This window comes from Lissotriton helveticus, chromosome 3_1 (assembly GCF_964261635.1).
Source record: "Lissotriton helveticus chromosome 3_1, aLisHel1.1, whole genome shotgun sequence".
Taxonomy (NCBI): domain Eukaryota; kingdom Metazoa; phylum Chordata; class Amphibia; order Caudata; family Salamandridae; genus Lissotriton; species Lissotriton helveticus.
Window position 1 is genome coordinate 51,488,987 of NC_136061.1, and position 17,396 is coordinate 51,506,382.

The 17,396-nt window shown below is 45.3% G+C and overlaps 1 protein-coding gene and 1 long non-coding RNA gene across 2 annotated transcripts in view; one reads left to right on the forward strand and one right to left on the reverse strand.

The window, feature by feature from the left end:
• The window catches only part of LOC144822094 (intraflagellar transport protein 57 homolog), a 121,563-nt gene that overhangs the window by 51,419 nt on the left and 52,748 nt on the right, over positions 1-17,396 (forward strand). The window contains exons 6-8 of the mRNA XM_078679216.1: positions 9,762-9,884; positions 13,031-13,102; positions 13,545-13,676. Coding sequence (XP_078535342.1) covers positions 9,762-9,884; positions 13,031-13,102; positions 13,545-13,676 — 327 coding nt within the window. The remainder of the gene's footprint in view (positions 1-9,761; positions 9,885-13,030; positions 13,103-13,544; positions 13,677-17,396) is intronic.
• Positions 6,919-13,015, reverse strand: LOC144822095 (uncharacterized). Its single transcript, XR_013608553.1, has 2 exons — positions 9,543-13,015; positions 6,919-7,882 (listed from the first exon to the last, which is right to left on the reverse strand). It is a non-coding gene; the product is annotated as an uncharacterized LOC144822095 (long non-coding RNA).

The window sequence follows — 17,396 nt, forward strand, 5'->3', positions numbered from 1 at the left end:
TCCTTGGAGAAATCGGGAGCCTTCAGGACCGGTGCTGCACACATTGCCTGCTTCAGTTTTTCAAAAGCTTGCTGACAAGCCTTTGTCCAAACTACCCGTCGAGGTTGTTTCCTAGAGGTGAGCTCTGTGAGGGGCGCTACAATAGTGCCATACCCCTTCACAAAGCGACGGTAGTAACCTGTGAGGCCCAGGAAAGCTCGGACCTCAGTCTGTGTCTTGGGGGGTTCCCAGGCCATGATTGCCTCAATCTTCGCCTGCAGGGGCTGCACTGACCCCCTACCCACCAAGTGTCCAAGGTACACAACCGACCCCTGCCCAATCTGGCATTTGCTGGCTTTGATGGTCAATCCAGCTTGTTTCAGCGCCTGGAGAACTGCTTGCAAATGTTGCAAGTGGTCCTCCCAACTGCTACTGAAGACAGCAATGTCATCCAGGTAAGCAGCCGAGAAACCCTCCATTCCAGAGAGGACCTGGTTCACCAGTCGCTGAAATGTGGCAGGGGCGTTCTTGAGCCCAAAGGGCATCACACAGAACTGGAAGTGTCCCTCAGGCGTGGAGAAGGCTGACCTTTCCTTTGCTCCATCTGTCAAGGAGATCTGCCAGTACCCTGAAGTGAGGTCAAAGGTACTTAGGTATTGGGCAGCTCCTAGCCGGTCAATTAACTCATCCGCCCTGGGGATTGGATGAGCATCAGTCTTGGTAACTGAGTTCAGTCCTCGGTAATCCACACAGAACCTCAGTTCTGGTGTGGTGCCCAGTGGGGCGGCTTTTGGGACTAGCACCACCGGACTGGAACAAGGGCTGCTGGACGGTTCTATCACCCCTAGTTCTAACATCTTGGCAACTTCGCCATGGATGCTAGCCTTCACCTTGTCCGACAGCCTGTAGATCTTGGATTTCACTGGGGGGCTGTCTCCTGTGTCCACATCATGGGTACACAGGTGGGTTCTTCCCGGGACAAGGGAGAACAGCGAAGAGTACTGCCCCAATACCTGGCGGCAATCCTCTCGTTGCCCAGGAGTGAGAGACGGGGAGAGAATCACTCCCTCCACCGACCCATCCTTCTCTTGACATGAAAAGAGGTCTGGGAGAGGCTCGCTTTCTGCTTCCTCAGCACCATCAGTCACCAACATCAGGATGACCTCTGGCCTCTCATGGTGGGGTTTGAGGCGATTGGCATGCAGCACCCGTAGGGGCTGCCGCGGGGTCTTAAGATCCACCAAGTAAGTGGCCTTACCCTTCTTCTCCAACACCTCAAATGGGCCTGTCCAACGATCCTGAAGGGCACTTAGCTCTCCAGGTTCCATCACCCAAACTTTCTGGCCAGGCTCCAACTCCACCGGGTGAGCATTTTGGTCGTACCATTCCTTCATGACTGCCTGACTGGCCTCTAAGTTGTCAGCAGCCTGCTTCCACAACTTGGCCATCTGGCTTCTGAAGGCCAACATGTAGCTCACCACATCCTGGGGAGGTTTTCTGGGAGACTTCTCCCATCCTTCCTTCACCAGGCTGAGAGGCCCACGCACAGGGTGCCCATACAACAATTCAAAAGGGCTGAAGCCCACTCCTTTCTGCGGCACCTCTCTGTAGGAGAACAGCAAGCAAGGTAGGAGGACGTCCCACTTCCTCCGTAAGCTCTCCGGCAGACTTCTTATCATGCCCTTCAGGGTCTTATTAAACCTCTCAACCAGTCCATTGGACTGGGGGTGATAAGGAGTAGTGAACCGGTAGGTCACCCCACACTCCTTCCACATGGTCCGCATGTAAGCGGACAGGAAGTTAGTCCCCCTGTCAGACACAACCTCCTTCGGAAATCCTACACGAGTAAAGATTCCCATCAGGGCCCTAGCTACCACAGGTGCAGTAACAGTCCTCAGAGGGATGGCCTCTGGGTACCGTGTGGCATGATCCACCAGAACCAGGATGAACCTGTGACCAGCTGTTGTTGGTGGATCCAATGGCCCTACAATGTCGATGCCCACCCTTTCAAAGGGGGTGCTAACGACAGGAAGTGGTTCCAGGGGAGCCTTTAGCTTCACCCCTGTTTTCCCACTGGCCTGGCAGGATACACATGTCCTACAGTATGTGTTGGACGCCACTTTCATCTGAGGCCAGTAAAAGTGGAGGACAAGTCGTGCAAAGGTCTTGTCCTGGCCTAAGTGTCCTGCCAGTGGTATCGCATGAGCCAATTCCAGCAGAAAGGCTCGGTATTGCTGCGGGACCACCAAGGCCCTTGATGAGCCAGGTAGAGGTACCTTGGGTTCACTGTAGAGGAGGCCATCCTCCCAGTAAATATGGTGGTGTCCCGTAGCATCACCTGCTGCCTGGGCTTCAGCCTGACGCCTCAGTCCCTCAAGGGTAGGGCACTCCCTCTGCCCCTTACGAATTCCTCTCTGGTAGGACCTCCCTCCACATGCCATTCAGCAGGGATGGGTAAATCCTCCAGAGAGTCTACTCCCCCCTCCACGGACTCCTGGCCTACCACCGCAGGTGGCCGATCTGTCACATGGGGCGTGGAAGCCGAAGCAGGCTGTCCCTGTCTCCGATTCTGTCCCTTTTTGGCAGCGGGTTGGGCCATTGTTCCAGGCTCCAACCCAGGCGAACTCCCTCTCCGGGCAGTCGCAGACCGTGTGCTTACACAGGCCCAGTCAGGTGTACCCAGCATCGCAGAATGCGTCTGGTATTCCACCTCTCTCCAAGTGTTGTGCTCCATGTCATTCCCCAACAGACAATCAACTGGCACGGCAGGGCTTACGGCAACTCGAAGTGAACCTGCAACCCCTTCCCACTCAAAGGGAACCTCAGCCACTGGATAGTGGCCCATTCTGCCGTCAGCCATCGCGGCGGGGTGGAGTACATTAGGAACAACCTGCTCTGGAGACACCAGTTGACTTCTTACCATAGTCATACTGGCTCCTGTATCTCTCAGAGCCTCCCCTCTTTGGCCATTGATGGTAACCCATTGCCCATACTTTGTAGTATTTGGGGGCACCTGGATCTTTGGTACCATCTCCCGCTCTCCCAGGGACACTAAGGTGACACCCGCCCACTCACCCCCCTTATCTAAGGGCAACTCCTCCCCGAGCGCTACACTAGCTACTCCCGGTGACTTTCCTCCGGTGGGAGGGGGTGGTCTCTTTGGGCATCTGACATCTCCTTTATAATGTCCAACACCACCGCATTCAAAACAGTGGAGAACCCTTGGCTGCTGGCTTTGGCCAGGATTAGGGTTTCTGGGCGGGTTTGCCCTAGGGGTGAAACCTGCTCCCTTACCTTGGAAATTATTTTGGGGACATTTGGAGAACTCCTTCTTTTTATCTCCTCCCTCTTTCTTCTGGGGGGCGCCCTGTCCGGCTTTTTGAGAATCCCCTCCAGTCCCCTTGTAGGACACCCGGGTACTTGCCCAAGTGTCCGCCTCCTCTGCAAGCTTCCGGGGATCGGTCAGCTTGCTGTCCACCAGGTGTTGGCGCAACTCGGGAAAACATTTCTCGAGGAGGTGTTCTTTCAAAAATAGATTGTACAGCCCCTCATAGTCTTTTACCTCGCTGCCCTTGACCCAACCCTCCAAAGCTTTCTTGGCGTAGTCTAAAAAGTCTACCCAATTCTGGGTACTCATTTTGTGACTTCCCCTGAATTTCTGTCTGTACCTTTCAGGGGTAAGTCCAAACTTTTTCACCAGTGCCACCTTCATGGCAGGGTAGTGGGTTTGCTCATCCTGCTCCAGAGCCAACAAGGTGTCTCTGCCAGCAGGTGGCATGTATTTATACAGCCCACCTCCCCAGTGAGTTTCTAGGATCCCGTGAGCCCTTAAAGAAACTTCGTAGGCGGCCAACCATTTGGCAATGTCATCACCTGGGGTGTAGCTAGCGATGACATCTTTGGGTAAATAGGGTCTAGATTCCCTGGTGTCCACTTTCTTTTCGCTGCCACCATTATCAGGATTGGGAGACCTTCTTAATAAGGCTTGTAGGTCCATCTCTTTGATGGTTCGCTCATGAGCTAACCTCCTTTCCTCCCTTTCCATATCCATCCTAGCTAATTCCAACCTTGTTCTCCTCTCCTCCCTCCTATCTTCTAGCTCGGCTTCAGTTAAACCCCTGTCTGAGACGCTGCTGCTTGCCCTTGAAGGTATCCTGGGACCTGTCAGAAGATTCCCACTCCCAGCTTGGTTCAACAATGCAGCCTCAGTGACAGTGTCCCCGTCACCCTCTTCAGTTTCTGGTTCCTCCCTTAAATGAGCTTCCACCCATGCCCTTATGCTTGTCAGCAACTCTCCTTTCTTGGCACCTTTATTAAAAAATACCCCTTGATGCTGACACCAATCTCTGAGTTGGGCCACAGTATTGGCTTCCAGCTCTTTAAAATTCAACTCCATCTTTGCCATGGAATAAAATCACTCACAGGAGAAAACCAAGAAGTGACCTGGGGTTAACCTCCACCCACCACCAGAAATAAATTTAGAAAAAACAAAATTCAAATTAGGAGGGCCGCAAGGAGAAAACTCCTGGTGTAGGTTAGTGTATTGCGTTGAATTACTAGTGAGTAGCTGCAACCAAGTCAGTAATCCCACCGCTAGGCACCAAATGTTAGAACCTGGGGTAGCCTGGCCTAGGGCAAGACATACATTTCAGAGGCACAGTGTTAAGGTTGCAGCCCACCCAAGAGTAAAACCACGCAATAGCACACAAAAAACAACACCACACCAAAGTATAGGAAAATAAGCACTGCTTTATAAAAATAATATATATATATATATCTTGGCTCTTTTCACTTTTAGAATTCACAGTTAAATTACCATTCAAGTTGTGTGGAATATAGCAGGAATACTTTTCAATTCTAGGACATAAAAACAACCAACATTTGTAAAATAGATAATTCACTTAGACATTTGGCAAATAACTCTTACTCTTTTATAATTCAATTAGGTAATGACTGTACTCAGCTTACTTTATATCATTTCCAAACACAGCATTACTTTAAGTTTTGGCAAGAACAGCTCCTAAATCCAAGCAGAGCAACACTCTCATTTACATAGGAGACATTTAGATTTTCTACTACTTATTTGAATGCAATTGGGTTAGGCCCACTTAAATCAGCATTTAATTAGGCCCCAAAAGTAGTTGAATGGGATTATTATGGAGTACACTATGCTTGATTTACACAGTACCAGTAACCTCCTTCTTATAGTACATAGTCACTGAGGGTTTTCTCAAGTTCCTCCCCACCGTAGGCTGTACAACTGTGGAATAATGATCATTGACTGAGTTATTTCCTGGTTAAGTTATAGCGTTACTCTCCCCTTCCAAAGCACCTCCTTACTTGTTTATCAGGCGGTGATATTCTTGTTGTACCTGAGGATGAGGGAGGGACAGTGGTTAGGACAAGAGAGAGCCACGTGCTGGCGAGTTATACTAGCCTCTGGGGCCCCTCAGCTCTCCTCCGTGTAACACCAGCACTACAGAGGCAGAATGCCTCAGAACTCTTCAGCCGCTTTTGGGCTTCTAAGCTCTCCCTTCCCGCTCGCGCCCGCCTCACTGTAGGGCGCTTGAGCAGGGGGGAGAGAAGCTCTTATGCGCAGCTACCGCCGAGGGACTCCCGGCGCTCCTCCTCACACTGCCAGGGGACGCGCTGATCACGGGGGCATGCGCGAAGCTCTCCTTCTCACCCCGGCAGGAGACGCGCTGATCACTGCGGCATGCGCGAAGCGCTCCTTGCTCCCGCCTTCACTGATCCGGCTCCGCCTCACGGAGCCCGGCGGCTCAACGGGGCATGCGCGGAGAGCTAGTGTCTCTCTCACAGAGACCGCGCTGGTCGCGCTGCGCTGCCCTTCTTCTCCGCTCCTCACCTCAGGGCTGGCAGTGGCAGATCTACAGCGACGCCGCTCTCCACGCTGGATTGGGGGGATAGAAGGGCGGAACAGCCCGTTTTCTCCTGGCTTCTGTTCTCCTCAGTGGCGCTCCACCACAGCAGGTGAGAGGTGACGCTCCAGGGAATTATGAACAAGGCGACAGTCTAGCACAATTACCAGTCTCTGGACAGAGGCTGAGGATAAAGGCACACTTTTCACAAGTCCCTCCAACTGGGCAGAGGACTGCGCTCCGCAGCGCTGCAGTCTCCTTCTCCTATAGACTTCCCCTATATTATTTAGAAAAGGGGCAAGCTAGGCGCCCAGGGTCTCCAGTAACTTCCCACAGCGGGGCCAAGACAAGTAACCAACAGGGGAGTAGTGGGTTGGACCAATAAGGCAGCTTCCCAGTCCAGGAGGTCAACCCTAAGTCTAACCTCTTCCCACCCTCAGCTACCACCTGTCCTCCAGCTGACTTCCACAGGTAGACAAAATGGCTGCCCCGCATTCCGCCTTTTATAGGCTGCCCTTCAATGGTCCAGCATGGACCAGAAGGTTCTGGAATGCCCTATGTTAAGCTATGGCCAAGTTCTGGGTGCGACAGTTGGGGCAGTTGGAAGCCACCATTTTGTGTGGTTCCAACTTTCCTGTCAGAACAGGCCTCTGGGCCTGAGGTAAAAGACTATGGGGGGAAGAAAGAACCCCTATCCCCTTGACCAACACCTATAAAAAAGTAGTAGACACAAAAATAGTAAGGGGATGAGGGGCAAAAAGGGGACAAAATAAAGAATAATGAGGAGGGACTGCGCAAAAAAATCCAGACAGGTCTAACAATGGTGAAATCAATAATTACTAATCACCAAACTAATCAATAATGACCATCCTCTGCTTACCAAAAACTGATGGAGCGGTAATTTCTTCTGGTAGTTTCTCAATGCAAAACCCACATGCTACCTCTAATTTACCGCTCAAAAGGTGTTGGGCCCTTCACACCATGTATTACCTTCAGGAGACTTTAAATAAAGATGAACAGTCAAAATACAATTATTATTGTAAGCCAATAAAGAGAGTTGTTGAGTGTTTTAAAGGGTTTTATTTTCTAGTCAAAAGTTAAGTTTTTCTCTGACCCTTTATTCATTAGTAAAATATCAATCAGGTTACAGAATTTGGAAAACAGGAAAAATATCAATAATACAGAACACATTACAGTCTGCATATAAGCATTACATGTAGTTATGAAAAATGTGGCGCAAAAGTCTTAAAGAGTTTCTAAGAAAAATAGTCTTGCAAAGCTAATCAATAATTAAATAGTTGGCAAAAAATCTCCCATTAAGAGAAATAAATGCATAAAACAAATAAAACTTTTAGACCTAATTAATTAGTTAAAACATAAACTTAAAGTTTAGCATCTAATTCTATCCCGATCCACTGCACTCTCTGTCTGTCTGTGTCTAAAAGAGGAAAGCAGCCCCTCCTTCACAGGCCTCAAAGGAATGTGGCCTGATGTGCCAAGATATGACGTGGAAGCAAGAAACCTCCCCCTGACTCTCCTCGGACGCACCCACCCTTCAGCAATCTCCTGAGACGTTTCTCGTACCTTACCCATAGAAGCCAGCTGAGCTGAGAAAAAAGTAGTAGCCAGCCCCCATCCAGAGAGGACAGTATTTATACCCTAATTATTGGCAGAGTACACAAAGATGTAGCATTTGTCAGGAGAACCTTACGTGATTGGTCAGTCATAAAGGCATGAGTTCACAATACCCTGACTCATTCTAAAATCCTGACTTCACCATTTTTTAACAAAAGAAGCATACATGCATAACTACATTTATAAACATTTGCAACATTTACTAGGAAAAATGTTTCATTCTAATTCATCCTTCCTTCCACAGCGTAGTCAGAACGGATACTTTTAACTAACTGGTACATTGGCACAGTTACAAAAATGTACAGTTCAGGTTGTCCTTGACTTTTTGTCATGAGGAAAGCTGCCACAGTCTGCGCATGCTCCCTTCTCATTAAATTGCAGGCCATAGCCTTGATGGATTCACAGGCAGCCATGTTTTGTGTAGGCCCCAAAAATAAAACAAACACAAAGATAATATTAATGTCATGTAAATCAGTCCATTATGTTTCCCAAGTGCATTATTAATTCACACACATTATAAAAAGAGGTGTTATTAACTGAAAATGTTTATCAAAATATGCAACAAGTCAAAGTCTTTTAAGACAGAAATAGTGAATTGCTAGGATGAGCTGGAAAGAGAGAAACACATTCAATTAATCTCAAAGGTAAAAAGGCCACTTTTTCTCTGCATTGCAAAAAAAACACATGTTAATTCAGCAAAAGCATTTTCAGACTGAAGTGAATAGACCTCACTTTCATGTTTTTCATGTGCCATGTTTTTAACCTGCACCAAAATGTGCGTGGCAATTTAAATGCAGCCTGTCTGAAGCACAAAAAATAAAACAATGCCTGACTGCAGATGAAATCTGCTCCATCATCGGAACACATGGACATCCACTGGTATCGAAACACATAGACATCCACTGGTATCGCAACACATGGACATCCACTGGTATCGCAACACACCCATAGAAAATAATGGAGTTAGGTACTTAAATGAAAGCCCATAGAATCTAATATTAAATTACAATATTTAAACTATTAATATAAATGCTTTTAATTAATAAATATAATGTAATGGTAAAAATAATTTATAAAATGGTGTCATGGGAAAGCATCAGTGCCATTTTAACACCGCATTCCGATTCCTACACAGGCTTCCATTTGTGCTGGGGCAGGAATTTACCCACAGAGCATAAACAGGGTCTTGGGTTCTACATTCCTTGATACAAAGACAAGATTTGAATTTTATCTAAATTAGTTACATCTGGTGATTGACCAGTTTCAACATGCAGTGTTATTTGGAGAAAGCATTTGGAAGTTATGATACTTCATTTCTTTCAGTGCTCACCAAGTTGACAAAGTCAGAAAAGATAAGTTTTGATGGAGCTAGAGGTAAGGTGGCAGCAGCTTGTGTGAGATTTGTCTAGTTTATAGAGCTTTCGACCTTTCCACGTTAACATGCATACAATGAAAAAACACTTATCTTTCTACCTGTAAAGGCTAAGCTTTGGAATACAATAATGTTGCATAATATGTTTTCATTAGTCAACTTTTTTCAATATGTTAGATCTATTCCTAGACTTTTATTTACAAAAATGCTCATCTGCTCAGTGCTTTATTGGAAGCATGCATTGGTCACATTTTATGATTGATTAGAAACGTAAAGGCAGAAGCTGTGGTGAATAAAGAATGGATATTAGGCTGTTTATTGAAAATCGTTACTAATGCTGCAGTGTGAACATTACCGAAGAGGTCAACCCATTGACATGCTGGTCCCATCTTGATATTGTTTTGCCACCATAGCATTTATGAAACCATTGTGTAGCCTTTCGCAAATATGTTTGGATTCTGGCTTCCGTTGAATGTTCTCGTTAGTCAGGGACAGGAGTTGCCCACTTAACTGCTTATTGAAGGTTACAAATGGCAGCCACCGGCAACCCCAGAACACGGCCTAATCCCTACTGATGAAGGGTAAATACCCCGAAACACATGTCCAGGGATGGCGAAGATAGCGAAGATAGCAGAGAATCGAAAGAAGATGCATCGCGGAACACGAACTACACTTACCACAGTCCTTAGGGGCGATCCCGCTGGTGTGTGAGTAGTGTGCGACCCCACCCCCAATTGTAATGCTTATTGAAGTTTAAATGAGAATGGCAGATATCCTCTGAGTAAAGAACACTCCTTTCAGCTACAATTTTAGCATCCATTTGTTATTTACCAGGCGAACAAACACCTGATTATCATTAACTAATGGTGTTCGGTTTTCTTTGTTTCTCAATGCAGGAGTTTGGTGAGTCTGTGAAACAAGAGGACATTTTAGAATCTACCACCGATGCAGCTGAGTGGAACTTGGAAGTAGAACGCGTCCTTCCTCAACTGAAAGTTACAATTAAAACCGACAACAAGGTAATCTATTCTATGTAACGTCCTCTGTGGTCATTTGCATACTAGTGCTGCATGACATTAAGTATTTGTGATTTAATACCTTTTTGTGTACTTTTCTGTTGGAACGGATGATATCTAGCAGTACCACAACAAACTCTAAATACACAATTTTGTTTAAGGTTCATTGAAAGAGTATCAGCCAAAGTGTTGCAAATGGCATAGCAGCAAAAGCCACTGCTCAATCGTTGCAAATCCCGTCTTCACATGGTTGAATACCCCCCATCCTCTGCCTAAGAATTCTCAGTAAAATCGATGGTAAACAGCAGCCAATCAGCTGCAATCAACATCATTGAAAAGTGCAATTAACTTTTAAGGTAAATCCTTATTAAGTGTCCTGATCCTCACGCGTGAGGTGGAGAGACCATGTCCCCTGATTTTCTACCTCCTTTCTGCGTGAGGCAGTCTTCTGGAGCTCTAGTTTAGGACTCAATATTTCTGTGATGATTTTCCTTTATATAACCTCTTTCAAGAGATGCTGCGTCTCACCATTATTCTCTATTACTTTCAATGTTTTTAGTTTTTTTAGAAAAAGGATGGCAGAAACATGTTTAAAGAATTCTAACAACGTGTTGCTTGGGATAAGCATGCGTTCAGCATATTTTGTCTCATTAAAAATCATAGTACAAAGAAATGTGTGTTACATGTCGCAAGAAGACAAAAAAGATCAAAATAGACGTCATGAGCAAGTTGGAATTGGTACCAACCAAAGACTAAAAAAATACTTCCTTTTTTGAGATCCGCTAAGCCTGCTGTTACTTTACAGTCACCATGCCAGCCTTCTACCTCTGGGTTGATGTACATTTCAGAATAAGTTCATTCCTCACAGTCCTGTGAGCCAGGAAGCACACCAAAAGACAGATAACAGATCAGTTGCTTAAAAAGTATTACATTTTTCTCTGAAAAACAAAAATAAAATTGGTCACACAAACATCTGATGAAGAAAAAGGAAACTTGGCGTCACTATCGACTCGTCAGCGGTCACTGTGGAAATTAAAACACCAAGAACAGCCCCAATGATCAGCTATGAAGATACAGAGCAGCTCATACTTCAGAGGCTACAAGATAAGCTCAGTGTGAAGAAGAAGCCCCTCTTTATCTATCCCCTTTCCATGAATATTTCTGCTGGAAAACCACTGCCAAAACCCACAGAGGCTCTGCCTTGGAAAAGGAGACTTGCAGTGAGTAGGACTCTGCGTTGGAGGCCCCTCTGGGTCCCATGTCCAAGAAACATAGAGACAGGGGCGCCCCTCTGCCTGACCAGTAGAGTAGTAGGACGGACGCAGCCGGCAAGAGAGTGGACATAGGGGCAGTAACCCACTGGCCAATAGCCAACTTCATTGGGCTCCTTTTTTGTTATGATCTGGTGAAGCATCTGCAAACACAAGGAGATGATGGACGGAACGCTGAAACTGTTCAGACACTCACCCCCAGTCACAGATCTGGGTTGAATCCATCATCATTCTTTAGCTCACTTCCCCGCCCCAGTTCAGACACAGATATATGCAAATCAGTCTTGACCCTGTGCCTCACGGGAACAGTGCAGCCCGAGCTGCCAAGCCAGGTCTTCCCTGAACCGAAAACAAGCATCCTGGGACCGGTTTCTGGGTAACACCCTTCATCAGCCAGGCTAGCTTGAATCATCCAGTGGCAAAGTGAGCAAGGGTCCCATGTCTGGGCATACCCTGCCAACGTAGGGCAAACTTAAGGAGTTCAGAAAAAGGTTTGGAAATGTTATTGCCTGAGGGGAAGACCATCTTCAACTCTACTGTCTATTGTGCCCTCGATGCCGTGGACACCGTCTCCCGGGGGCATGGAGTGAACACCTAAACACCAGCGTCCTTTTCAGACGCCTTGCCTGGCTCCATATGTCCGAGTTTAAGCCAGACTTTGAACAGCATCTCCTCAAACTGCCCTTCAGTGCGTAAGACCTATTTGGGTCTCAGATTGATGAGGTGCTGGAGAAGATGAGAAAGACCCCAACATCGCTTCACAGCTTGTGATTCACTGTAAATGCCATCCAGTCTCACCTACAACTCTAGCAGGTCCGGCCCTTCCTGCGGTCTGTACTCCACGCAGTCACAGGCAAAGCTCACAGAAAAAAGGGAAGTACTAGGGCTTCACTCTCTGGTTTCTGGACAACAGATCCCTGGGAAATGCTTGTAGATACACGGTTCGTAAACAGATTAAAGGCAGTTTGTGCTCTTTCTCAGATCCCTCTCTTTCCAAAGGTGATTGCTAACGTGTTTTGCATGATGGACGGGCTACCTGACGAGCGCCAGGGCACAATCGAACACCCCAGTCGGCCATCACTGAATTTGCCCGTATTTCTCCTGAGTACCTATAGTACGGCCACATAACATACATTTGACAACTGATTTTATTTATAAATGGAATGAGTTAAAACGTCTTTTCATTAGATCAATGTAGACCTTCAAGCGCAAGAGCTTCTGCACATGGTTACTGCAGAAGCGGGTTGATCAATGAACCCATGAAGAAGGAATGATTCTTGATAATCTTTATCTAGCCAAATCCAGCCTTCTATGGAGTACATTTGCATGCATTACCTCTCTTCACCATCCGTGTTGTCAAATACTTCTTCAAGAGTCTAAGGAAGGTTTTCCTTCTTTTAGGTGGCAACTCTTCTTTTGGTACACTTTTGAGTCTATCCATAACTCAGAAATAAAAACTAACCGCTAACCTTCCTAACATTTTCTAAAATGTCCTTTGATTCTGTCTTCCAGAAAAGAGTGCCCTTTAAATGTTAGCTATCAAGAGGGCACTATGATATTACTCGGAGGAGACAAACGATTTTGTTTCAACAGTTGCACTTACCCTCTGATTTCTGGCATTAAAACAACAGATCCTTCTAAATAGAGCCGAGCTATTTATGTGTAGGTATTCCAGAAATGTTGCTTCAAAACTAAACGGTTCTGCTTATAAACTGCTGATAGAATTTGTTTGCAGGTGTCTCCACAATCATGGAATGTTATGGGAGTATGTATAGGGCCCTTCATTCAGCCATTCAGTTGAAGTGTTGCCAATGACATTAATTACATGTTGTGAACAATGTTGGTACATAACTGAGATTTTGGTTTTCTTCATTGTAGGATTGGAGAATCCATGTAGACCAAATGCATCAGCACAAAGACGGAATAGAATCTGCTCTGAAAGAAACTAAGGTACTATTTTTTTCAGAATTTTTGCAGAAAAGTTGCTGAAAAGTAATCTTTTTCGACAGTTCATTAGTCTAGATCAGTGTGCCTGTCTGGGATTCCCTTCATTTTTAGGTCTCGCCTAGCGTTGCAGCGTGAATGGGCTGCCATTGCTTTGCGAGGCATGCAGTATACACTGTAGACTGGAAGCTTCGTGGAAGCACCGCCCACTCTCCGCCTATTGGCTTAGGTCCTAAATGCTGCCTTCCCATTGGTTTTAAGCTTATTAGTTCCAGTAGCCATGTATCCTTCCATGGCTACTGGCCCCTTTTCCCCGAACACTATTTTCTTACCAGTCTCCTCCCGCCCCCTCCTCCCACCGTCGTTTTCTTTAATTTTCATTCCTGGTCTATTATGCTTATATTAAGTTTTCGTGTATAAATATTACCTGTGTACTTCTTTTCCACAGGGCTATCTTGACAAACTTCACAATGAAATCAGCAAAACATTGGAGAAGGTGGGAAGTCGAGAAAAGTACATTAACAATCAACTAGAACATTTGGTTCAGGAGTATCGAACTGCCCAAGCCCAATTAAGTGAGGTACTTAAAAGCTTTTATTATGAAATTAAGCTATACTAGACCTCTTGGCTTTATGTTAGCCTTAAATGTTTTCTGATGATTAGTCTGAAGATCTTGTTTTTGGCCGGTATTTATTCAGTCCCCAGTTGAGGAAAAAAAACTCTATTTGTGTAACAGTTTTTGAACTGGATGGGGCTGTGTTCACCATCAAGCACTAGGGTGCCAGTCTCAATAGACAATGTTATTGTTAATAGTTTGTAAAGCGTGTGAATACCAATTGGCGCCTTGACGCTAGTGTCAGAGATGAAAGAAAAAATTTGAAGGCAACAGGGGGGCGGACTTTAGCAGAGGAGCCACATTTTTAGTATTTCATGCATTTTAGCAGATAAGGATGTGCTCCAAGACGGTTGGGCAAAAAGTTCCACCACAACGAGACACCAGGCAATTTTACAGTGGCATCAATTAATAAAGTACCTGGAATTCACTTCTTTTTGGTAACTAAAACACAATAGTCAGAAAAAGTAGGTGCATAGAAGACAATAGCATCTTGTTTTTTTGTATTTCATATTTTCTTCTTTTTGGCACAAACCACAGAGTAGGTCACGCCTTGTTTTACGTATTTTATTTATTTGAAGAGTTTTATCAAGCGCGAACATGGCCCAGAAAAAATATCAGAGCACTGTACAATGGAGGGCACAAGGCAAGAGTTTTAAAAGAAGGGTGCGGTACAAAATAGAACACACAAATTAACTAAAATGTTACAGCAGGTAATACATCAAAAAGTACCTATGAAGAGAAAACTTAACAAATTTAGAGCAATCAGAAAAAAGATTTTCAAGCTGGCGATGGAAGCAGATTAAAGAAGGCATCAGGGCTATTGCAGTATATGGTCGTTCAGTATTAGCCACTTGACATATTTTTTGAAAGAGGTAGTCAATGGGTTAGATCTGATCTCAGGAGGAAGAGCATTCTAAATTCTAGGAGCAAGACCAGAGAAAGCACGGTTGTAAGTTATTTTCCTATTGAACTTTGGTGGTTTCAAAAGTAGAGTATTAGAGCTTCTTAAGTTCTGACAGGAGCCAGATAGCTCACGTTTTTTTGCTAGGTGGACAGGGGTGACGAAAGTTTTCAAAATGTGTATACTGTTTGTATGAATGTTAATACAAGCTGTGCCATTTATGCAATAGTTCTTTGAGTCACTTTTTTGCATCAAGTCAAGTACGGACTCTCGGTCCAGGTGTTAAGTATTTGTTAACTTTCTGATCTAATGTTGAGCTAAGAAAACTATTTATACTTTAACACAGCAGTGCCCCTGGCATACTAGTGTTTTTCCCCTAGCTTATTGTTTCTGGCTTTAAGCAGAGCCAGACTCACTTTAGGAAGGCCTGCAAGGGTCACCAAACCATATTCCAAGTGTGAGAAAACTAGGGATTGGACAGCTGTCTGGATGTCCTCAGAAGGAAAGAATGACTTGACTTTCCTTAGGGTGTTGAGCTGATGATTGGCACCCCTGCTAGTGCATTAATGTGAGCTTGCATGTTTAGGTATTTATCCGGGGTGAAGTCTAAAAATCTAGCAGAATCAACAGCATGCAGGGCGGAGTTGAATGCAGAGAGTTGTTTGATCCAGTCTTGGATAGGAGCCGAGTGGTTGCGGGGGAAATCAGAAGGAATTCTGTTTTAAGGGAGTTTAGCAACAGTTGGTTATGTGTTAGCCACTGTTGTGTTTTCCAAAGCGCATCATTAAGAGTTTTTATATCATCAGAAGAGGGGATCTTCAGATAAAGTTGTGTATCATCACCATACATATGGTATGTTGGATTCGTTCAGAATATTGGAAGGAGGTTCCATAAAAAGGTTGAACAGTGTGGGAGAGAGTGCAGAACCTTGAGGTACTCCAATCATGACCGGGGTACTGGCCACAAGTGATTGGTTACCTTTGATTCTTTGGTACGGTTATGTAAGAAAGAAGCAAACCAATTTAGGACAGGGCCCGATAATCCCATCCTGTGTTGAAGAATAGCAATCTGGTTTTCATGTTTAATAGTGTCAAATGCTGACGACAAGTCAAGCAGGATCAGAAGGCAAGTGACAATTTGATCAAGGGATCTCAAGGCGTCATCAACTATGTGGGTTAGAGCTGTTTTAGCGCTGTGCCCTGCTCTGAAACAATACTGGTAAAGGTCAAGGAGCTGACATGTTTCGATGTTGTTGCAGAGCTGTGTGTAGACGTATTTCTCAAGTAATTTTGCTAAAGTCATGATGTTGGTGACCAGACGGAAGTTAGTGGGATCCGCTAAGCCAAGATTAGGCTTCTTCGGGATGAGAGTGACTTGCCCCATCTTGAGGCAGTCAGGAATCCTCCCCTGCACGAGAGATTCTTGATTAATCCGGGTCCGGAGTGGGAGAATGGCTGAATTGAGAAGTTTAGCAGGAAGAAGGTCGTTTAAGTGGTTAGAGGGTTTTAGAGACGTTTTGGGGAGAGTGCCTGCTCATCGCCATCCGGGAGCAAGAAAGAGTTCCAAGAAGCGTTGTTTTTAGGAGAGCCTACAATGGGATGTGAAAAAGCAACCTCTGCCTTAGGTACAGCCACTGCGAAGCAACTCAAGGACTGCTGGTTAGTTGCGGCAAGTTGCAGTTCAAGTTCAATTTTCCTTGTCTACTCCGAGAAGTAAGCTGAGAAATCTTCCTCAATAGGTAGGAGGTCATGGGTCTCGAAATGTGATTCATGGTATGAGTGGCTTGTTGTTTAATGATTTAAAATCATTTCTTGGGTCTTTTTTTTGCGCTGTCCAGCTGGACCCTACGGTGATCTGATTTCGCACTGCAAATGTGTTTATTGTAAGCGCTTCTTATCCTCCTTAACTTCATGAGGCTTGTAGTGGGCGAAGAGTTTCTTCAGAGTATCTCAGAAAGCCTAAGTTTGCGACGTTCCTCATTTCAGGATTCATTAAACTAAGATTTGGATTGTTTGGTTGGAATCCTTTTGATTTGCATGGGAGCGATAGTCAACTATACTTGACATGGAATTGATGTAGTGATCTGTAAGGTCATCCACGTTATACATGTTAGGGGGTAGCTGAAGCAAGTTCTTGCTAGTGGTAGTTAGATGATTGAGTTTGAGGTCTCTCAGATTGCGAACCAGCGGTTTTAAGCAGTTGACCTTGTGTGAGCAGGACTTTTTCAAAAATGTGAAAGGAGATTTGGGGATGATCCGACCAATCACAAGGTATGTCATCAAGAAGAATAATGTTGTCTCTAGCTATGATAATGTCCAGGGTGGCGCCTTTATTGTGGGTGGGACCATTGCAGGCCTGGTGGTTGAGGTCGGAGAGGAAAGCCTTAAAAGAGCATACTAGGGAATCATTTGTGTTGTTCCTGTGAACGTTAAAATCCCCGAGGAAGATATGGCTAGTGTGAAGGTTTGTGCAAGAGGAAATGGACTCCATCATGTGCTCTAATAAGAGCAGATTGTCACCAGGTGGATGATATATCGTGTGGCGCACACAAACAATCTTGCCATTGTTCCAGATTTCTGTGACCAGGTCCTCACAGGAGGACATCAGCACCTTTGGAGCCAGTTTCAATGTGTGGCTGGAGCGATGGAAGCAGGCAATGCCCCCTCCCATTTTATCCAGTCTATCACAAGTATAACCGGAGTTCTTTCAGCAACAAAATTGTGAGGTTCTGTTAAAGGTGTGAAAAATATATAGATGGTAAAAATTTATTAATGGAGAGATTG